At 36.8% G+C, this 24,166-nt stretch overlaps 1 protein-coding gene and 1 pseudogene across 3 annotated transcripts in view; both read left to right on the top strand.

Annotated features, from left to right (window-relative positions):
• Positions 1 to 24,166, top strand: part of ARFIP1 (ARF interacting protein 1) — an 83,312-nt gene that overhangs the window by 21,764 nt on the left and 37,382 nt on the right. Inside the window, exons 2-6 of one of the 2 annotated variants that reach the window (XM_081092257.1) lie at positions 3,077 to 3,178; positions 16,562 to 16,670; positions 18,915 to 19,010; positions 20,559 to 20,671; positions 23,070 to 23,291. In XM_081092257.1, coding sequence (XP_080948383.1) covers positions 3,086 to 3,178; positions 16,562 to 16,670; positions 18,915 to 19,010; positions 20,559 to 20,671; positions 23,070 to 23,291 — 633 coding nt within the window. In that variant the 5' untranslated portion in view covers positions 3,077 to 3,085. The remainder of the gene's footprint in view (positions 1 to 3,076; positions 3,179 to 16,561; positions 16,671 to 18,914; positions 19,011 to 20,558; positions 20,672 to 23,069; positions 23,292 to 24,166) is intronic. The other variant, XM_081092258.1, reaches the window with a different exon arrangement.
• On the top strand, positions 4,266 to 5,146 carry LOC308519903 (putative ribosomal protein uL10-like; annotated as a pseudogene). The gene has a single exon. The product of its transcript is annotated as a putative ribosomal protein uL10-like (transcript).

The following is a 24,166-nucleotide window of genomic DNA, read 5'->3' as shown; positions in this document are numbered from 1 at the left end:
TACACCTGCCATGTTCCGTGCACGCCTCCTGGTGGTCAGCGCATGTCATAGCGACCGGTTGTTCTGTTGTTCTGCCATTCGGTCTATTTGCATATTAGGGTTTTATATAGAGAGATATTTGGAACACCAGCCATTTGTCAGATACATTCATATTTTACATCTATTTTCTCCCAGTTTGTGGTTTGCCTTTTCATTTTTTTCCCTCTTTTTTTGTTAATCCCTCCAGGATACCTTTTCCATTGATTTTCAGACAGAGGGGAAGGTGGGGGGAGACAGTGAGAGAGACACATCTCGAACTTTTATTCTATCTTAGAATTTTTATAACTCTGCTTACATTGCCCATCTCTTCATGTATGCTGTCTCTTTTATCCATTACAGTCCTTACCATATTAATCATAATTATTTTAAGTTTCTGGTCTGATAATTTCAACATCCTTGCCATGTCTGGCTGTGATGCTTGCTTTGTTGTCTTCAAATTGTGTCTGTTTTATTTTTTTGCCTTTGGAGGACCTGGTAATTCTTTCTTGTTAGCCAGACATGATACATTGAGTAAAAGGAACTGCTATTGATAGGTCTTTAACAATGTATTGATAAGGTGTAGGAGGAGGGACGCATTCTCTAGTCCTGTGCTTAGGTCTTAGTCTTTAGCAAACCTGTGCCTCTGGACTGGGAACTTCACAATTGTTTCTCATTTTTCTCTACCCCCTCTTAGGTGTGTCAAGATGGTCAGAGTGGGCTGGATTTAGGTATTTTCCTTCTTCAGATCAGTTAGGCACTGATTGTATCCAAGAAGGTTAGGTTCTGATTTCTCCTGGGGTAGGCCTTGTTAAGAACAGAGTACTCTGGCCCTGACCGGTTTGGCTTAGTGGATAGAGCGTCGTCCTGTGGACTGAAAGGTCCCAGGTTCTATTCCGGTCAGGGGCATGTACCTTGGTTGTGGGCATATCCCCAGTGGGGAGTGTGCAGGAGGCTGCTGATGGATGTTTCTCTCGCATCGATGTTTCTAACTCTCTATCCCTCTCCCTTCCTCTCTGTGAAAAATCAATAAAATATATTTTTTTTAAAAAAAGAACAGAGTGCTCTGGTGTATTTCAAAAAAACAGTTCCATTTCTCTTCCCCTCACTGGAAGGATGAGGGGGTTTTTCTCCAGTATTTACTATGCTAACCTGGCCCAGCTCCTGGCAGTAAAACTCACAATATTGTGGGTCCTTCCAATAAGGAAGACCTTATTGAGGTTGTAACGCTCAGAATCGTCCATACCTGAACCTCCAGCAATTCATCAGGTTTCCCTACCCGAGCTAGTTCCTGAGGTCTTTTACACTGGCGAGTCTTCGCTCTGGTAAGCCATGACTCCCTTTATTTGCCTGTCTCTGCAATTTTGAGGCAGCAGTTTGCCCCTGTATTCTCCCCTCGCTTATGAATCCAAGAAGAGTTGTTGACTTTTCAGTCTGTTCTGCTTCTTACTTGTTGTTAAGATGAAGTGGCAACTTCTAAGCTCCTTACATTCAGAAATGGAAACTAGAAGTCCACCCTCAAAGTCAAGACTTAGTGTTTCCCCACCCCGAGATAACCATGCTTCTGCCTACAGTCATCATAACACATTAGTTTATTTTTGAATCAAATCATATAGTATGTACTCATTGAGTCTGGCTTCATTTGCTCAACATTATGTCTGTGAGATATATATGAATAAGCCTTTTTATATTTATTAGAAGTAGAGAGTAGAGCACAAAACTATTTGCATTAACACTTGCTTTTAATAGAATAACAGCTTATAAAAATCCCCTTAATTAATGTTCTTGGCAGTAGGTTCAGGCCTATAGATTAAACACACACACACACACACACACACACACACACTCACACTCTTATTTTAGTTGTTTGATTTAATTTTGGTAATTCTGTGCATGCGATATCAGGAGTAGCAGCTAGATTCAGGTCTGAGCATTAAAACACATATTGTTAGATATTGATTCTGTTGCTGACATATATCTCTCTATTAAGGCCTTTCTTCTAGTGGGCACCATTGTTAAATGTGTGTGAAGAGAGAGAGGCACCTGTTCTCTGTGAAAAGTGTAACTGTTAGCCTATTTACTTTGAAGTTTTTTTTATTTTTAAAATAAGAGAAAATATATTATTTTTAAGATTCTTCACAGATATGAAATTTTCATTTTAGCTTGTATCCAAACGTTTCCTTAAATCACATATGATTGGAGCAAGAAAAATTTTTACCAACCATAATTGATGTTCTGTTATTGATTAACCATATTTAGTTTCTGAAAGAAATTTATATTTTCTGTGGTTACAAAATTAAGGGATGTATTTTTAAACATTATTTGACTTTTAGGGCAGTAAAATCAGAGTATAAAAATTTATTCTTCTAGTATAGAAGTTTCAAAAATTTTGTTATATCAGGGGAACACTTTATATAAAAGCTGGCATAGAAACCCATTTTATACAATTGGAAGAGTATAGCTGCTTTAGTTTAATTAAAAATCAAGCTTGTTTTTCTCTGTAATATTTTTTCCAGTTATAAGTGATAGTCTATCATAACACTACTTATAAGGCAAAGATATTGCCCCCTGGCACTTGTAACAAGTAACTTGTGGGGAGTTTTTGTTGTTGTTGTTTTAAATATATTTTTATTGATTTCAGAGAGGAATGGAGCGGGAAAGAGAAACATCAGTGATGAGAGAGAATCATTGATCAGCTGCCTCCTACATGCCCCCTGTTGGGGATCAAGCCCACAGCCCGGGCATGTGCCTCTGATTGGAATCGAACACAGGACCCTTTAGTCCGCAGGCCAATGCTCTATCCACTGAGCCAAACCAACTAGGGCTAGTAACTTGTGTTTTTAATATAAAAATTTAAGTTGAGTTCAGTTTTAAAAGCCACATGCATTTTTATCACATTAATATCATGTTTACTATGTAAGTATTAGGTAAATTATAAATTAATTTTTTTAATGCTGGCTTTTAAGTCCCTTAAACATGAATATAGTCTTTTGAATTTTGCCTTTTATAATTTGGTGTTATTTATGACTTTTTTTTTTTTTTTTTTGCCTCCTTTTTGTAGGAGTCTACCATGGCTCAAGAGTCTCCCAGAAATTCAGCAGCAGAAATTGCGGTGACTAGTAATGGAGAAGTTGATGACTCACATGAACATGGCTTTAATAAGGTAAAAACACTTTTCTTTTTCTTAATATAAAGAATCATGATAAGCCCTTAAATGTTGAGACAAAAGTAATAGTGTTTAACATAGGAATATTTTCTTAGATTGACCAAAATACCAGGAATCTAATTTATCATGTAGGGAGGACTAGGTATGTCATAATAGTGATTTGTCAAGATTAAGCCTCAGGCCAGTAAGCATTTAGGCTTTGATGTTATCAATAATTCTATTGATAACAGCATAAGAGTGTGTCTGACACTTTTGGCATATCCTATATCAGGGGTGGGCAACCTTTTTGTGAGTGCGTGCCAAAACCAGCAAAATCTCTGACTCAAAATTCTTCTGCGTGCCAACCCTAATTTTTTGAGAACGTTATGCCTACTTGATATCTCTTAAGGTGTACGTATGTGAAGAACCTTGAAGAAATAATAAAATTCATTGGCGCGACAAAAACACAGTATATGATGATGAAAAATATATTTATTTTTTAATGTATACATGTACACTGATAGTTCAACAGAAAACTTTATGGCTCCGTTTGATATTATCAGTGGGACTTTTGCTGCTGCATCACTGATGACAGATATTTTACATCAGGTTTATGTTTCGTGACCTTCAGAGATATGCATGAGCTGCTACTTTCATCCGTCAGGCTACTCCAATTACGAGACTTAACAAAATTCATCACTGAGAACAAAGATTCACAAGCATATGTGGATGAAACCAAAACACTGGTCGGATCTAGGAAGGCAGGGAGAGTTAAGGCAGAGGCATAGAAATTGCTCTTCCCCTCTTTCGTCAATCCATGTCTATCATCTTTAAGATAACCTGTTATGTAAAATTATTTATTTATCTAAGATGCACCTACACTGAATTTATCTGAAAAATAAAAAAGTCGATATTAAGAAAAAATATTGTAGCTCTCGCCAGGCGTCCTTGTGGGAGTGACATCGTCTTTAAACCCTGCGTGGCAATCCTTGACGCACTGCCGTGATACCCAGGGAAGACAGGGCGACTGGAAGTCCAACTACTTCCTTAAGATCATCCAACTTCCGGATGATTATCCAAAATGCTTCATTGTGGAGCAGACAGTGTGGGCTCCAGGCAGATGCAGCAGGTCCGCATGTCCCTCCGCGGGAGGCTGGGGTGCTGATGGGCAAGAACACCATGAGGCGCAAGGCCATCCGAGGACATCTGGAAAACAGCCCAGCTCTGGAGAAACTGCTGCCTCAGATCTGGGGGAATGTGGGCTTTGTGTTCACCAAGGAGGACCTCACTGAGATCCGGGACATGCTGCTGGCCAATAAGGTGCCAGCTGCTGCCCGTGCTGGTGCCATTGCCCCGTGTGAAGTCACTGTGCCAGCCCAGAACACTGGTCTGGGGCCAGAGAAGAGCTCCTTCTTCCAGGCTCTAGGCATCACCACTAAAATCTCCAGGGGCACTGAGGGATGAACAGCTGATTAAGACTGGAGACAAAGTGGGAGCCAGCGAAGCCACACTGCTGAACAAGCTGAACATCTCCCCCTTCTCCTATGGGCTGACCATCCAGCAGGTGTTTGACAATGGCAGCATCTACAACCCGGAAGTGCTTGACATCACAGAGGAAACTGCATTCCCGCTTCCTGGAGGGTGTCCGCAGTGTTGCCAGCATACGCCTTCACATTGGTTACCCAACAGTTGCATCAGTACCCCATTTTATTATCAATGGGTATAAGCGAGATCTGGCTTTGTCTGTGGAGACTGATTGCACCTTCCCACTTGCTGAAAAGGTCAAGGCCTTCTTGGCTGATCCATCTGCTTTTGTGGCTGCTGCCCCTGTGGCCACTACTGCTCCTGCTGCTGCTGCAGCCCCAGCCAAGGTTGAAGCAAAGGAAGAGTCGGAGGAGTCAGATGAGGATATGGAATTTGGTCTCTTTGATTAATTACCAAAAAGCAACCAGCTCAGCCAAGTCTATTTGAGAAACAAGGAAATAAAGCTTACTTCTCTTAAAAAAAAAAAAATTGTAAATGGAAGATTATAAGAGAGGGTTTTGCATGCCAGCAAAAGTTACTGGCGTGCCATGTTTGGCATGCGTGCCAGGAATTGCCCACCCCTGTCCTATATAATAAAACCCTAATATGCAAATCGACTGAACTGTGGAATGACCGGTTGCTATGACACACACTGACCACCGGGGGGCAGACACTCAATGCAGGAGCTGCCCCCGACTGGGAGGTGACTGGCGGTGGAAGCGTCCTAGATTGGGAGAGGATGCAGGCCCGTCTGAGGACCAGCCCCCTTTCTCTGCCCTTTGGGGCACAAATTTCGTGCACCGGGCCTGTAGTAACTTTATAAAAGTACTTAATTTTGTTTGCTATAAGAAAAAATATTAACATTAGGTTATCCTTTTAAACATTGGCACTGTCTGATCTCTTTTTTATGTGTCCTTAGTACATAATTCCTAAGTAGACTGCTTTTGACTTTGCTGTTCACTTTTCTAAAGTTAACTTTCAAAAAACATGCTTGACTCAGTGAAAAATGAAATTAGGGCTGCTTTAAATTTTAGTCTGCCTTTCATTTGAAATTGAAATGTAATGCATTTTAATGGCAACACCATGGGTTTGCAGATGATCTGGGATTAAATGTCAGTTATGCAATTTCTAGTGTTGAAACCTTGGGCAGGTATTTATTTAATCTCCTCATTTTTGCTTTCTAATATCTGTAAATGAGAATCTTACTTTCGTAGGGATATTAACATTAAATGGGATAAAGTAAGTAATATGTTGAATATAGTCCTAGAAATGATAGTGATGGCTACTATTTCTGGAGCTATTTTCATTAAATACCCCTTTTTATGTTATTTGGTACATGTGTACAACTTTAAATAACTTGTAAAATATAGTTTTCATATTCTTGAAAATGATAATTATATTATCATTTTACAGTTTAAATGGAGCTCTCTTTATTTCATATGTTTAAGAATAAAATACTTTAACAGGTGATATTTTAGATCAGAATTTCTCAATCTCAGCACTATCAGCATTTTGGACCAGATTAATTTCCTTGTTGTGGCCTGTGCATGTAGGATCCCTGTTCTTTTCCTACAAATACCAGTAGCACCCTCCTGTTGTGACAAGCAGAATGTCTCCGAACATTGCCAATGTCCCAGGAGTGGGGAAAAACTTGCCTCTGTATGAGTTCTTTGCTTATGAAGTCAAAGCTGGTTAACTTACTGCTTTATAAGTTTACTCATTTGTTCATGTCAAGTTCTTTTTTTGGAGATTCCCCTGCAGTGCTATTTCACTTTCTACTGAGAGGTAAGAGAAAAAAGGAGATGTCCTGAAGGTCTTCCCTACTTGGATGTAATTTTAAAACTGGGAAAGGCTCCTTAGAAGCAACAATGCACTTCAACCAGCACTTCACCTCCCTAAAAGAAATCCAACATCATAAAACTTGTTTCCATTTTTACCTGCTCTTATGAAAAATACATGCATGATGAGAGTTTCTTACATATTTAGTATGCTTTAAATAGTATAAAAATTGGCCGTGTGATCCCTTTTACCATGAGTAAAATATAGTATTTTAAAAGCAGCTTTTGACTATGTTGAATAAATTACACTCAGGATCTATTAGGCATATACAGGGTTGGGGGGAAAGTAACTTTACAGTTGTTTGTATGGAAAATAATACGATAATAATATTAAGTATTAATATTATAAATTAACTCTAGCCCGGCCACTATGCTCAGTGGTTGAGTAAACCAGGAGGTCATGATGCGATTCCCGGTAGGGGTTGTGCAGGAGGCAGCTGATCAGTGATTCTCTCTGATCAGAGACAGATGTTTGTGTCTCTCCCTCTCCCTTCCTTTCTGAAATCAATCAATATATATATATTGAATAAGCTCTGTTTTGCATACTCAAAACTGTAAACCAACTTGTGCCCACCCTGTATTTCCTACATTTTGGCACACTTTCCCTTTAGTATTTTCTGATCAATAAAAGGGAAATTGCATTTAATCTCATCCACATTTCTATTTTAATAAAAGTTTATGAAAATGTTAAAGTGTATTTATTACCAGTAGACCATATTTTATGGGCCAAGAAAGATTTCATGTAAAACTGGATCATGACCACTTTTCTGCGGTATTTTACTTATATACATCTTCCTTTCATACATATTTGCTGTCTAAAATTATATAATGGCTTTTATTTAATGGATACTGCATAATGCACTTTAAAAAATACAGTCTTGTATAAAATGAAGACTGTCATTAAGTTGTCATAACTTAGCTGGCCTGTTGGTGTCACTGTGGCACAGGCAGTGAAATTACAAATTTTTTTTTTTTTTTTTTTGTCTCATCTTTCATTTTTCATTTGATTTCCCTTTTTATTCTGATCTAAGAGAGGCTCTGGTTAGAGTCTTCATATTCACATAGAGATTTTAATGTATGAACCTGTAATAGGGATTCTCTGGCAGCACTTTAACATCTGTTAATGTTTTGAGGTTTATTACTCTTTTATTAAGATGAGAGGCATAGGATAATGATCTTAATATTATTGCAGTTTATTTGGAGCAAAAATATTTTTGCTTTTTAATAAAAGGTAATTTGTATTTTTTGGAGATTAGAAAAGTTCATCTCTAAGAGTACAAATTACTCTTTGACTTGTAACTGCGTATTATAATTTATTGTTATACTACTGGCCACAATATTAGAGTAGAAATGTGCAATTTGTTGCATGAAATAAAGAGAAAAAGCAAATATTAGCTTCATATGGTAAAATTTCTTGTAAATTAAGTTATATTTGGCAGATTTAGAGAAATTACCTTAATAGGTATAGCTAAAAGGAAACTTCTTGTGGTTGGCCCAAAACTAAAATCCACAATTTAGGTTTTTTCACCTATGGACTTTTTCCTCTAGAAAAAATTTTCATATACATAGGATACCAAGTTTTATATTCAATTTTAGGGAGTTTAGCACCCCCCTAAATCCTATCTTTGGATCCTTAGGTTCCCTGGGTCTTAAAAACTCCTGGTCTGCAAGTTTTGAGTTAAATCACAGGATATTAGTTAAGTGGGAGTACCTTTGAGATCCCCAAGTCTCACTACTTTTCCCAAGAGATTGGAATCACCTTTAGGGCAGAGATAGTGTGTAGCACACAACACTGTTCTGGTTAACAGTAGTTGCTCGATAAAGGAATTAATTCCAGTATAAGGACTTAAATTTTAACATGTTTTCTACTTCAGTCATCCTACCCTAGAGTTTGAATAGCAGGTAATGAGTATGTCTTCATAATATATAGTTTTTACCAAATGTGTATCTTGGGCCCTTAAGAGGTATGGCAGATGGTTTGCAAATGTTTTCGTTGTTTAAACCATGCAAACCTAGATTGATTTTAAATATTTACTTTTCCAGTATAAAATATATTCTTACTACTTTTACCAAAAATAAGTTTTAAAATGTGTTATTATATACACATCTATTAAATTAATTCTGGATTGGGATTGCTGTTAAAAATTATGAATAAATATACTTTTTAATGAAAGGCTGAAGTCTTATCTATCTTCATTATAATCCATAGTTTGTGCCTTTATTTATATACAAATGCTGTCATGAGTAAGTTTTTTATCTCTAGCAGGAATATTTTGAATGTAGATACATACAAATTTTCCCATTGATAGTCTTTGAATGAATTCAGCAGCATTAGACTTAAGACTCCAGTGGTGTTGCTTCCTGACTGATGACATGGTCCAAAGAGTGGCCATGGGAGTTCCAGTTGACTGAGTAGATAGGGCCTGAAAGGTGAGAGACATTAGGGATGAAGAGGTTAATGAAATATGAGACTAAAGTGTAGGTTGGGTTGTACTGGATTAGTCTAGCATATCTTTTATCTGCCCTCAATTTTTGTTGGCTCTTTGTTCACAAATTACCAAACCTGAATCAAACTACCAACTTTAGGTTTTCTATAAGTATACGGAGGGGGTGAAAATCATACACTTTTACAGGTTGTTATTACTACAACCAGTCATTCTGCATCAACATAGGTAGGCAGGCTCATGCACTTGACTTTTTTTGTTTTACATATTTTATAATTTGTATTTAAAAAATAAAGCAACAAACTATATACCTTGCCATTAGTAGACTATGTTTTTGATGAGCTATGAAAATTCAGTAGAGACACCTTATAATCAGTTTGGAAGGAATTACAAACTGAACATATAGAATCATTCCCTGAAAGTGTGCCCAATAACATGCAAAGGGTTCAGAACACTATGAGGAGGTTAAGGGTGTTGCAGTTCGTTTACAGTAGAATTGGGGATGTGGAGGTCTGTTTGAATAATAGCTTTGCTTCTGGCAGATATTCCTTATAGGCAGCTAACCATTAAAACAGCAGAGGGAAATTTTAAATTATCAAAATTCACAGAACATTTAACATAGTTTTTTAATTTTTTTCTTTAACAGTTATATTATGTAAATGCTTTGGAAGGTTTTACCCATTTTGAAGAATGAGATGGGATGTTTAAATTGAGAAAATTACTTAGTAAATGAAGTATTAGTTTTATATCTGCTAGATGTTAGAAATAATAAAGGGAAACAAGGTTGATACGCAACCTTGGTTGGCCTTAGTGAGTGTACAACCAACAGGGAAAGAGGATGTAGACAAATTAATTTTACCATGTGAAGTGATATGCTAGGCCAGGTATATCATGGTCTGGGAACTGGTAGGAGGAATATGGAAAGATCACCTGAGGAATTGCTATCCAAGCTGAATCTGAAGGATGAGCTAGCTAGATGAAGAGAGTGAAGATGTTCCCCCTTTAGAGGCAACTCTAAAGCCCTGAAAAAGGTGTAAGACCATAACATTAAAAATTCACTATTGTTCAAGTGGAGAATATGGGGGCAGATGTGTAAGAAATGAGGCAGGCAGAGAGGCAAGTAGGGACCAGATCCTGAAAAACCTTAAAACTATGTTGAGGAGTATGGACTTTTATCTAAAAGGTAAATGGAGAGCAGCCCTAAATGACATAAAAATAGAAGTGTCTCAGTCTGATTTGCTTTGTAGAAGTTGTCTTGGCCTACAGTTTTAAAGAGTGAATTTCAGGAGTGACACGTCTAGAAACAAGGGAGACAATTAAATAGATAGTTTGGACACCAAGGGAGGAAGGGAAGCAAGACTTAGGACTTTTCTCTTGTAGAGAAACTAGAACAGCCGTGGGCAAACTACGGCCCGCGGGCCGGATCCGGCCAGTTTGAAATGAATAAAACTATTGAAAAAAAAGACCGTACCCTTTTATGTAATGATGTTTACTTTGAATTTATATTAGTTCACACAAACACTCCATCCATGCTTTTGTTCTGGCCCTCCAGTCCAGTTTAAGAACCCACTGTGGCCCTCGAGTCAAAAAGTTTGCCCACCCCTGAACTAGAACCATTAAAGAGCACCAAGCCATTTTTAAAGATGTAGATAGGAGGAAAACTGGGAGAATATAGTGCAAAGAAACTAAGGGAGAAGAGAGTTCTGTAATTTATAGAACTTATTGGAGAATTCTTACAGATTGTTGGTAGTTAGAGTATATGTTTTGAGAGTCACTCCTTTATTCAAGATTTCTCCTCACCCCAAGTAATTAATAAATCTGTAATTCTGCTTACCTCTTGTAGTGTTGTGTACCTTCTTAAGGATGTATATTTTAAGGCAAATTTGCTGAACATTTTGTGTTCTTTATGTGTTGGTCTTGTACTAAATTTAGTTCAAAAGCAGATTACCTGCTAAATTATAAGTTCTAAACTTAAACATTTTTAATCTCATTCTTGTCTTACCTCAGTTAAAATATGCAAAACGGAGGCAAATTATTTTGGTTTGAAATGAGCATCCCTTACAGTTTTATGGAAGATGTTATTACAAGTGTCATTTTTTATCTTTTGAAAAGGATTTAAAGTATACATGAAACTTTATTGTCCAAAGCATGTTATTTTATTTTAGCTTAATTATTTGAAAATTTATTTTTAAAAACTATTAAATACTGTAGCACTATCCTCATAGCTTGAATAGAAAGTTAACTTCAGGTTTATTCCACTTTATTGTACAATAATTAAGCACAGCTTTGCAAAGTCTTAAACTTTGAGTTGAATGTCAGTGACATAAAAATGCAAATAAGGGATTTTATGTTGTGGGTTATGAATGGGCTCATTGTCTCTCAAATGTACTCCGGAAACTATAGGAGTGAATACAGTAGCAGATACTTAAAATGTTACTAAGTTAGGCACAGCCTTATAACTGAGATACTTTTTTTTAGAAAATGGGAAGGCTAATATAAAGACACATTTTAAGTTCTTGTGAAGTATGAGGTTAAATTATATTACTTAAAGAATATATATTTTATAAAAAAAAAATCAACAAGCTTATAAAATACTGTAATGTCACAAGTCATCTATTCCTCTCACATAATACATATTATTTTGTGTTTCACTTAGCTGCCAGACTACTGTCAAAATGGTAACTCCATTCAGAATGTGAATGGACCCATTTGTTCCTCTTTTGGTTAGAATCCTTCTGTTTAACAGTTTAGGCACAGGGAGGCCTAAGTGCTTTTCAGATTTTACATCTGTTTTATATAAAGAACATGGGTGTTTTTTTTTCTGGAAGCACTTTTGTTTGTTGAATAAAGGGCCCCTGGGAGACTGTTGGGTGAGATGTAATATCCTCAGACAACTAGAAGTTGTTTCTTCTGGAGGCCATGTATGAAAAAATGGAAGGTGTCCCTGTAACTTCTTGAAAACGCAGGTGATCAGGGATAGCCATTGTATTTACTGTTCAACCAATTACTAATTCCCCTCTTTCCAACTACTGTTATTATTATATCTCTTTTTTGGAAATTTACACATTTTTGTAATAGGGCAGAGAATTCAAATAAGTATTGTTCTCTCAGGTAAGTTCCAAGAATACAGTAAATACAACTTTTTGGACCTCTGTGCCATTTGTATGTTGTTTTAGTTCTTAACTCAAAATGGATCAAAGATTTAAATGGTAAGTGCTAAAACTATCAAACTCTTAGAAGAAAAACATAGATGTGAATCTTAACGACCTTGTATTAGGCACTTTAGTTTCTTAGATGTGATACCAAAAGCACAAGCAACAACAACAAAATAGATACATTTGACTTTATTAATTTGTGAAACTGTTGGGATCCTAAGAACATCATGAAGAAGAAAGCGAAAGGCAACCCACAGAAATAATGTTTATAAATCATATATATGATAAAGGATTTGTGTCTTACAAAGTAAAATGATAAATAACCCAACTAAAACTAGGGCCAAAGATTTGAATAGAAATCTCCCTGAAGAAGATATACAAATGACCAATAAGCACATGAAAAGATGCTAAACGTCATTAGTCATTAGGGAAATGCAAATCAACACTACACTGAGATGCTACTTCGTAGGATGGCTATAATGAAAAAGATAGATAATAATAAGGATGTGGGGAAATTAGAATGCTCATACATTGCTTTGGGGAATGTAAAATGGTACAGCCATTTTGGAAGATAGGCAGTTCCTCAAAAGGTTAAACATAGAATTGCCATATAACTTAGTCAAAAACATGTACACTAAACATGTAGAGCAACATTATTTGTAATAGTCAAAAAGTGGAAACAGTCCAAATGATGATCCATCAGTTGATGAATAGTTAAACAAAATGTGCTATACCCATACAATGGAATATTATTCAACCATAAAAAGAAATTACCTGCTGCATAGTCGGTGTGGCTCAGTGGTTGAGTACAGACCTATATACAAGGAGGTCACAGTTCAGTTCCCAGTTGGGCACATGCCCGGGTGGCGGGCTCGATCCTCAGTGGGGGACGTGCAGGAGGCAGCTGATCGATGATTATCTCTCATCATTGATGTTTCTCTCTCTCTCCCCCTCTCCCTTCCTCTCTGAAAAAATATCAATGAAATAAATATTTTTTTTAAAAAAGATGAACTGCTGATGTACAGGATGGGTCAAAGGTGGGTTTACAATTGTTCATATGGAAAATAATACAATAATTAATAAATAATCAAACAAGAATAAACACTGTCTTTCACATATTCACAACTGTAGACCTACTTTTGCCCCACCCTGTATGCTACGATATGAATGAACCTTGAACTCAGTATGCTAGAAGACAGATACTATGTGATTTCATTTATATGACTGTCCAGAATAAGCAAACCCATAGAAACAGAAAGGAGATTAGTGGTTCTCAGGGGCTGGGGAAAGGTAGGAATGAAACTAGCTTCTACTGGGTGCAGAGTTTCTTTTTGGAGTGATGAAAATGTTCTAAAACTAGTGGTGATGGCTATACAACTCTAAATAAATTTTATGGCATGAGAATTATATTTCGATGAAGTGAATTCAGAGTACAGTGAATACCTACTTTTCTAACATTCAATTAAGAAATAGAACATCATTGTTACCTTTTAAGTCATAGTCCTTTCTCCACATAGCCACATGGCTCACTCTCTCACTTCTTTATCCAGCATTCTGCCCCCATTTTACGTCCTCAGACCTTCCCAGAGTGCCCCGCTTAAAGTAGTACCCTCTGCCTATTACTCTGGGTCTCTGTCATCCTGCCTTTAAAAACAACAACAACAACACACACACACACAAAAAAACCCCTTATTGAGTCCTGCGTATTTCCAGAACTTTTTATTACCTAATATATTATTATACAAGTATTTGTTTACTATCAGTCTCCTCCCTCCCCCCGCCCCCCCATGTGAGTAATATGGGCAGAGACTTTAGTTTCCTATACGGCTGTGTTTGTAGTGTCCAAAGCAGTGGCTGTCCTGAAGGCGGTACTCATCAAATGTTGGTTCCAGTTGTAAATAAATCCTTGTGTTTCAGAGCTCAGGCAGTACTTCCTTCTTTTCTAGTTAGTTCTCATGGACTTAGTCCCTGTTCTGAAGTCCTCTGATACTTACTGTCTTTAGTTTGGTACTAAGTTCAACTTTTACGTTAATGTTTGTATATCTTGTCTCTCCAGTCAGGCAAGAACTATATCTTTTTTTTTTCTTTTCCCAGAAAGTCTAACATATAGTAAGAGTAAGCAAATACTCATTAAATTAAATTTGAAAATAAATCTATTGCTGTGGCAGCTTCTTAATCTAATGATGTTGAGTCATAAATCCTTTAGTTCACTCAACAAATTCATTTATTTATTCAACAAATATTTATTGAACATCTACTAAATCCTGGGCACTATTTAAGGTGCTAAATATATAGCACAAACAAAATGGGCAACCTCCCTGCTCTCATGAAGTTTACAGTATAGTGAGGGGAGAAAAAATAAATATGCACATAATATATTTCTTAGTGATAACTGCTATGAGAAAAATAAAACAGAATAGGGGGTTACAGTGTGAAATTTATGTGAGTTGCTATTTTATACATTGTTGGAGAGAAGCATCTCTGGCTAAAGAAGCAAGTCCTATGGATATCTGGTAGAGGAGCATTCCGGAAGAAAAATACAGCAGTACAAAGGTCTTGAAATAGAGGTAGGTTTATTGTTTTTGAAGAACAGTGTGGCTGCAAGCCTGAGAGGCTAGTAGGAGATGACCTCAAATCATGTAACCCCTTGAGAACATTTAATGATCTGGGTTTTAAGTCAAGTGAGATTGGGGGCTGTTAGAGCGTTTTAATAGGGGATACCTTTGGTTGATTTGAGAAGTTAGAGCCATGTGTCATGGACAGAAGCAGGCAGACCAGTTGGGAGGCTCTTGGAATAATCCAGGTGAAATATTATACTAGCTTATATTAGAGTGGAATCAGTGGAAGTGGAGAGAGTTTGTTTAATCCTGGATATATTTTGAGAGTAGATCTAATAGCATCTGATGATTGTCTGGATGTGGATATGAGATAAAAAGGAGAGTCAAAGATAAGTCCTAAGATTTTTGGCTAAGCTTTTGGTAAAAGAGATGCCATAAACTAAAAGGAGTGAAAACTATAGGTGGTGTTATTTTGTTTTGTTCTCTTTTTTCCGGGGCGGGGGAGGGGGGAGCGGGTAGTGTATAATCAGTCAGTTTGGGACATATAAGTTTGAGATGCCTATTTGAAATCCAAGTGGAAATGTGGTTAGAATATTGGAGTTAAAGAGAGAGGCCCAGTAAGACACATAAATTTGTAGTTGTCAATGTATAGATGATGTTCAAAGCCAGAAAAATCAATATGATCACCAGAGAAATTAGTATAGGAGAAAAAGTCCTCAGACTGAACCCTCAGGCACTCTAGGATTTGGAGGTTGGGGAGATGAGGAGTAATAAGTGAAGGAGACAATAGGACATATCAGAGGAAGATCAAGAGTGCCCTGAATTTGGGGAATGCAAGTTTAACAAGGAGAGAACATCACCTGTGTCAGATGCTGTTTGATAAATCACCTAAGACGAGAATTGATCTCAGTTATTTAGGTCCACCATACCAAACAAGTAATTGCCCAGGCAAAATTAATAAGCTTCTCAAGAAAAACCCTCTCAACACTTGTTAGTTATGAGAGACTATATGTGTTAAGTTTTGAATTTGCAAATTGGAAAACTCAAAATGTTCTGACTTTTCAAAGTATAACTGTACATTGTATGTAGTGGGGTAGAATATTAGGAAATAATTTTAAAGACATTTACCTTTTTAGTGCATCACTAACTTGTCATTATTGTGGAAAACCAATAAGATCTATTAATAGAATCTGATTATGAAAATTAGATAATTCCTCATATTCTAGCCAAAGGAAAGAGAGGACTTTTAATTAGAAATCTATGCCTCTTGGCGCTCTCTCTCTCTCTCTCTCTCTCTCCTTCTTCTTCTTTTCTTCTTTTTTGCTATAAGGCTGATTTTGAATATTTGTTAGGTTAAGTTCCAATTATAGCTAATTTGCTTAATGTAAATTTAATGAGCAAGAAATTTTCTTTTTTTCACACTGTTTGAAGTCAGAGAAGCCCTGTTTACTGAGCTAACCTTGAAAATTAATATTGCAAGTGGATGATTTGTTTATACTGAGCATTAGCCAGACTCATTATGATTATATTACACATCAGTCAATTTTTAATATTAGATAGGCCTTTTTAGTCATCTTAATTCTGTTCTCTAAAATGATTTTCCTGATATATCAATAAATTAGAAAATTCAAAATTGAATTTTAATACCTTCCTACTACTTAGATCTAGAATAATGAAAGTAATTTGTATCTCTTAATAGCAAATCTTGCTGAGTTTGCTGCTGTTATACATCGTTAAAGAATGCTGTGACAGCATAAGGGAATACTACATAGTAGAGAGAAAAATAGTTTAATATGTGATTAAAAGAACACAATTATCCTAAACTGTTAATGTGGTATGAGATTTTCACAAAGATTTTCTTTTTTATTCCAACATTGCTAAGGATTTGAAGCATTCATTACCAGCTGGACTTGGTCTCTCAGAAACCCAAATTACATCTCATGGCTTTGACAGTACCAAAGAGGGGGTTATTGAAGCAGGAGCATATCAAGGTAAGAGCCCATGTATTTTTAAAGATGGCTGGGGTGGAGGATGGGAGGTCTTCAAATGCTACCTTTATTAAAAAGCATAAGAATTGAGCCCTTTAATTCAATGATAAAACACCAATTATAAGCATATTCCTTTTTCTCTTCAATTTAATGATTTAGGAATTGTTTTAGTAGTAGTCTTCATAGAAATAGATCGGTGTGCATGATTTCACTGATTATTATATAGGAATTGTTTTGTTTATTTTATTTTTCCATCACCATTTATCCCAGTGGTTCTCAACCTTCCTAATGCCGCGACCCTTTAATACAGTTCCTCATGTTGTGGTGACCCCCAACCATAAAATTATTTTCGTTGCTACTTCATAACTGCAATTTTGCTACTGTTATGAATCATAATGTAAATATCTGATATGCAGCATGTATTTTCATTGTTACAAATTGAACATAATTAAAGCATAGTGATTAATCACAAAAACAATATGTAATTGTATATGTTTTCCGATGGTCTTAGGCGACCCCTGTGAAAGGGTCGTTCGACTCCCAGAGGGGTCGTGACCCACAGGTTGAGAACCACTGTTTTATCCCCCTTTGTGCTCTCTTAGGAATTGGTTTTAAATTACTGAAATAAAAACTCAAAAATTATATCAAAATGCAGATTTAAATGATTTTTGCTTATAAGCACAAAATATATAGCTATTAGTCAATATTGATTTGTATAAATACATATTTTCTATATCAAAGCAATTAGGAAAATAAAACTTTTATTTTTTCCAACTATACATGTTGTATAGGACATCTCCAAGACCACTGTAAGATTTAGTAATTTGCTAAGAGGACTCAAGGGACTCCTTGAGTTATGATTATTTCAGCAAAAGAATACCAAGCACAGTTAGCAAAGGTAAAGGATGCCTGAGGTGAAGTCTGAGGAAAGTAGGCATAAGCTTGAGAGGGCCTTCTCCCATTGCAGTCACATGGGCCATGTTTAATTCCCCCAGCAGAGTTGTGACACACGTGTTACTGAACAGGGAAGCTCATTAGAGACTCAGTGCCTGGGATTTTTACTGGAGATTGCTCCATAGGATCCTCTGCCTAGCATGTACCAATATTCCAGGCTCCCAGAAGGAAAGCAGGTGTCTAACATAGATACATTATGTAAATAGTTTAGGCACAGTGAGCCTGTTTTACCATTCTGGGAATGGTTGGAATCTTAACCAAATTTAAGTTCCCAGACACCATCCAAAGGCCAGTCTTATGAGCTAGTCTTTTTAAGAATAAGCAATTAGACTTGCTGTGGTAATTCTTTTGCACACATCACATATATATGTGTATTTTTAATATAAAGGACAAAGTTGCATTCTTTGTAATGCTCTTGCCCCTAACAACCTTTTAAAAGTGTTTTTTCATTTTCTCATGAGTGAAAGAAAATAAAACCATGTAAATATTTAGGTGTAAAAATGTGTTTTCTTGCCCTGGGCATTGTGGCTCAGTTGGTCAGGTGTTGTCCCATGCACTGAAAAGGTTCCTGATTCGATTCCAGGTCAGGGTACATATCCGTGTTGCAGGTTCGATCCTTGGTTGGGTCACATATGGAAGGCAACCAACTGATGTTTCTCTCTCACATCGATGTCTGTCTGTCTGTATCTCCCCCCTCACCCCAGCATGTCCTTGGGTGAGGATTTAATAAATAAATAAAATATTTACTTAAGTTTTAAATCATTCAGTTATGGGACTTTAATTCCATTCTAGTAATTTATTTTTAAAAAGCAGAGTCCAGGTAAAGTTCTGTTTAGACATGCTCTTACCAAGTTTCTTCTGATAGTTATGTGTCTTGTTTGGTCTTAAGAGTTCAATGAAAAATTTATTCAGGAACTCAACCTGCTCACATCCATTTATTACTTAGTTCATTCCTGCAAGAAAGCAAATATATTAATTCCAGGTGTGTTTTTTATTTACTTTAGACAGAGGAAGGGAGAAGGATAGTGAAACATCGACTGGCTGCTTCCTGCATGCCCCTACTGGGGATCAAGCCTGTAACTTGGGCATGTGCCCTGACTGGGAATCAAACCATGATCTCCTGGTTCATGGGTCAATGCTCAACCACCGAGCTACACCAGCCAGGCTATTAATTCCAGTTTTTGATACTAGTTTTTGAATATTTTAAAGGCAATGTTAGTAAATCTATATTAAAAATGTGCTATATGTGGAGGAGGAAAAGGATTTTCACAGTTAAATGTCTATCCTTTTCAGGTCCCTCAGCACCACCATTGCCATCTGTTATGTCTCCTAGCAGGGTTGCAGCTAGTCAACTGGCTCAACAAGGAAGTGATTTAATTGTTCCCGCAGGTATTCACTGCACTCATTGGATAAAGCACTTCTTGCTACTGCTGAAGCTAAACTAATTCACTCAGTTTCATAATCACTTGCTTAATACTCTTAGGTGTGTGTTATTCTGACTTTTTTTAGTGGCTGCTGCTTTTTCTTTCTCTTTCTTTCTTAGCAATAAGGGAAATGATCATTCTAGCCATACATATCTTTCTGGCTTTTAAAAGTTATTAAACTGTATCTCATACCTGAAATTTAATTCACTTTAAGATTTAAAAACATTGTAAATTTTGATTCCTTTTAAATCATCCTTTCTTTGTTCTGGGAAATGTAGGTTCACTTACTTGATCCTAAACTTTCAACTTTGCAGCTCTGCTCTCTGTTTTCTAGTTAAACAAGAAAGGTGTCTTCAACAGTTGGGTTGTTCATTGTTTGGAATGGGTCATATGTCTTCCTATTTTCAGCCGCAGCTTACAGATAGTTTGCAGACTATAACAAAATACTATGTAATTTACTAGTTTTGCCCAATAAAAAATACTTGGGAAAAACCCATTTCTTTGCACTAAATTTGTTCTGCACTTTAATATTTCTGGACTATGAAAATAGGAAAAAAATTGAACACCATATTTCTTTTTATATGTCATGTTAACATTTTGTATTTTGTTTCTATGAGAATTTGGTAAATTCTTAAATGTCTTATTTTATATAAATCATTTTTTATTTTAGATTATGGTAAAGCTATGTGGTAAAAGCTGGTCTGGCTATAGGAGTGAGAAAAATTTTTGCTGACTAATTTTTTAAACCATATCTTATAGCCTTTTATCTTATTTCATTGTTCTTCTAAAATTATTATAAAGTTTTTATCCCAAGTCATTAGTATCGTAAATGTTTATTAAATATTTTCTTTTTTGAAAAATATTTTTCAGCTAAGAATTAGATAATTGTTGAGTTGTTTTTTATGTCAGGGCATCAGACTGCCTTTAGTAATTATGGCTTTTTTTGGTGGAGGAGGGGGTGTCTCTTAAGAAAAAGAGGTACAATGTAGGTCTTGTTTTAACCCAGCCTTTCATACTGATGGTAAGATATTTTTAATGATTGAAGTTTGAACTGTATTTTTTAAATCCTCCAGGATTATAGTAACATTCTATTGTTGTTCGGTTTACATAGTACAGTGAAAGGAGATCACAGTGTGAGGGTATGTGGCCTTTCAGATTTTTACTGACAAAGTTTTTTTAGGGTCATTAGGTTATAAGATTAATTGTGGAAATTGTATTTTTCTTCAGTAAAACACACTTGTTTAGAAAAGAAGGTTGATTGCAGCTTTTTTTTTTTTTTTTTTAAAGAAGATGACAAGCTAACCACATGGCATTTGTGTTTAATAGAAATATTTTTTAAGTGTTAGGAAATTATCTTCAATGATCCCAGGAAGTTGTAGACCTTCAGTTTGTGGGAACCTTCTCATTTTTTTAAATGCATAAGTAGTTTAATTTGAACAGCATCAGTGTTTTGTTTTCCCTTCTTGTCATTACCTGGTTTGTGTTTTTATCTTTTGTGTTTATGATCATGCAGGTGGCCAGAGAACACAGACAAAAAGTGGACCAGTTATTTTAGCAGATGAAATTAAAAATCCTGCAATGGAAAAGTTAGAACTTGTTAGAAAATGGAGTCTAAACACCTACAAGGTTTGTAATTTTTTAATGTTTCCACCCTAACTGGCTCTAGGGATTTATATTTGTGTTATTCAAATTATTTTGCAATTGTATGAACACATAAGAGAGCATAATGCTATCTAAAAATGAAATTATAATTGGAAAATGAAGTATTTTGTTTTATTACTGATCTTTATATAAATGTAGTTTAAAAAGTCAATAGGAAAAAGGTAAAAGAAACACTACTAAAATGCTTATTAATTGATAGATAGAAATATATTACCTTGGAAAATATTTAGCTGTAGAACTGCTAAAAGAGAACCTCCCTCTTTTTGATATTTTATAGTAGCGATTTTCAATCTTTTTCATCTCATGACACACAAAAACTAATTGCTAAAATTCTGTGGCACACCAAAAAATTTATTTTTTGCTGATCTGACAAAAAAAAAAGATATAATTTTGATTAATTCCCACCAGACGGCTATTGTTATATTGGCTGTTGTCATTTTTTTAAATTTGAAAATCTAAGGGAAAAGAGGTCAGTGCCCCTGACTAAATAAACAGTCAAGCATTGCATGTTTTAAACATTCTTGCAGTGTGTGCTGCAGCACACAGGAGAGTCTAGACCAGTGGTGGGTAAAGTGCGGCTCGCGAGCCACATGCGGCTCTTTGGCCCCTTGAGTGTGGCTCTTCCACAAAATACCGACTTCTGCGCATGGGCCATGAAGTTTCAATCACACTATACGTGCGCTCCCTCCCACACGTGGTATTTTGTGGAAGAGCCACACTCAAGAGGCCAAAGAGCCGCATGTGGCTCGCGAGCCGTAGTTTGCCGACCACTGGTCTAGACTACCTATCAATAGTAGTTCTCTAATATCTAGTGGGATTAAAGGAAGGAAGAAGAAATTTGTTGTATTTCCCTCATTATTTTAATTTTACAACAAATAGTAATTCTAACCAAAACTTTGAAAGATATGATAAAAGAGCATATTTGCAATTTAAAAAATTGTTAATAGTGTACTTATTTACTACTTTTTAGAACTTTTTTCTTCACTTTAAAATGATGGGGAATATATTAATGCCCTTTAGGTTATTCATAAAATGTATTATTGAGTAGTGAAGTTGCTCATAATTTTTTTATTTCTAACAAAAAATACAAGAAAATTTATTTTAGTATGCTCTGAAATTAGGTATTTTTAAAAAGTATAAATTTTTTATCATTATTTTCTAGGCAGAATGGAATAATATAATTTAACTCTATTTGAGCAAAAGTAAAAGAATTCAGAAATCTCTAATCTCCTTTCTTCTCCTCCCTCACCCCCCTCTCTTTTCCTCCTATCCCCCCCAGTCCCAACCCCTTTTCTTTTCTCTTTTTCCTTTCTTCCCTTCATTCCTCCTACTTACACACATACACAGTGATTTAAGGGGAAGATAAAAGGAGGAAAGTCATATGAAACCAATAGGAGAGTGTAATTTGGTATTATTCCTTAGTTATTAATAGTCCAATATTGTTCTTAAATCAATGCTAATCAGTTGTTTTAAATAAGCTACCAAGTGCAGTAAGCTTAAAATACGATTTTGTGAGAGAGCTTATCTGGTAATATATGAATTAGCTAGATCTTAAAACTTCCTCTGATTGCCCTAACCAGTTTGGCTCAGTGGATAGAGCATCGGCCTGTGGACTGAAGGGTCTGGGTTCGATTCCGGTCAAGGGCATGTACCTTGGTTGCGGGCACATCCCCAGTAGGAGGTGTGCAGGAGGCAGCTGATCAATGTTTGTCTCTCATCGATGTTTCTAACTCTCTATCCCTCTCCCTTTCTCTCTGCAAAAAATCAGTAAAAATATATTTTAAAAAAAAACTTCCTCTGATTAGTAGTAGTTATTAGACATGTCTGGTAAATTTACTTTCTTTTTTTTTTTTTAATTTTGTTTTATTGCTTAAAGTATTACAAAGAGTATTGCATATGTCTCCTTTTTTTTTTTCCCCCTTGACATTCCTCTGGCCTCCCCTACCCCCCAGTGTCTTGTGTCCATTGGTTATACTTATATGCATGCATACAAGTCCTTCAGTTGATCTCTTACCCCGCCTCCCCAACCCTCCCCAGGCTTCCCACTGTAGTTTGACAGTCTGATCAATGCTGCTCTGCCTCTCTATCTATTTTTGTTCATCAGTGTATAATGGTCTTTATTATCCATAAATGAGTGAGATCATGTGGGATTTTTCCTTCATTGACTGGCTTAAATTTACTTTCTGAGTCCTAATGAACTTGTAAAAGGGCACTGACAGTTTTCAGTTTGTTAGTCTGCCTTTTGTGAAGCCAAAAGTGATATATGCCATATGATCTAGCATTTTACTTTGGATTGCTGTATTATTTTTTTTCTTTTGTTCCTTTTATTCTTTCTAAACAAAATGCATCTTTTCACTTTTAGTGCACTCGACAAATTATCTCTGAAAAGCTAGGCCGTGGGTCAAGAACTGTGGACCTTGAACTTGAAGCTCAGATTGATATATTAAGAGATAACAAGAAAAAGTATGAAAATATTCTAAGACTTGCTCAGACATTGTCAACCCAGCTTTTTCAGATGGTACATACACAAAGGCAACTTGGAGATGCATTTGCTGACCTGAGTTTGAAGTCACTAGAACTCCATGTAAGATTATTTTAAATAACTATGGGATCGGGGGAGGCGAGTGGCGATAGGAGTATTCTAAGAGGTAGTTTGTTACATTTCTGATTTGCGGAAGTCTTAATCAAATTCGAATCTTTAGGTTTTTTAAAAGATATCCTCCTATATAATAAAACCCTAATATGCAAATCGATTGACCGGCGGAACGACTGGTTACTATGATGCACACTGACCACAAGGGGGCAGACGCTCAACGCAGGAGCTGCCCCCAGTTGGGAGGCAACCAGCAGCAGTGGCAATTGGGGGTTGTGATCAGCCAGCGGGCGGTGCCAGGCCACCAGCCAAGCCAAGGTGGGTGCCAGCGCCCCCCCCCCCCCCCGATTGTTCTGCCTGCTGGTGGCACCGCAGAGGGAAGCAATTGGTGGCGGGGGGCGGGGCCGGTGAGTGGGCAGCACCAGGCTGCCAGCCAAGGTGGGTGCCAGTGGGGGCCCCCCAATCGCCCTGCCCACCAGTTGCCTCGAAGAGGGAGGCAACCGTAGGCGGTGGTGAGGGACGCAGCTGGCCAGTGGGTGGTGCCAGGCCGCCAGCCAAGGTGGGTGCCAGCAGGGCCCTCTTCTCCCCCCCGCCCCGATTGCTCTGCCTGCCAGTTGCCCCACAGATGACCCTGATCGCCAGCCAGGCCTAGGAATCCTACCCTATATATTGGGAACAGTCTCTTAGATTTAAAAATTAAAACATGGCAAGGTTACTCTAACACTGAAAAAACAGGATGATGCAGCGATGACATGCATGGACTCTGGCTTGTACATTTTGCGGTCAGCCCTGGTTCTGACACTTATAACTGTGTGACAAAGCCAATTACCTCACTTCTCTCTGCTTCAGTCTTTCCATCCATAAGA

Source organism: Myotis nattereri (assembly GCF_964212035.1).
Source record: "Myotis nattereri genome assembly, chromosome: 5".
In the NCBI taxonomy this organism is placed as follows: Eukaryota; Metazoa; Chordata; class Mammalia; order Chiroptera; family Vespertilionidae; genus Myotis; species Myotis nattereri.
This window is presented reverse-complemented; position numbering and strand designations above follow the sequence as displayed.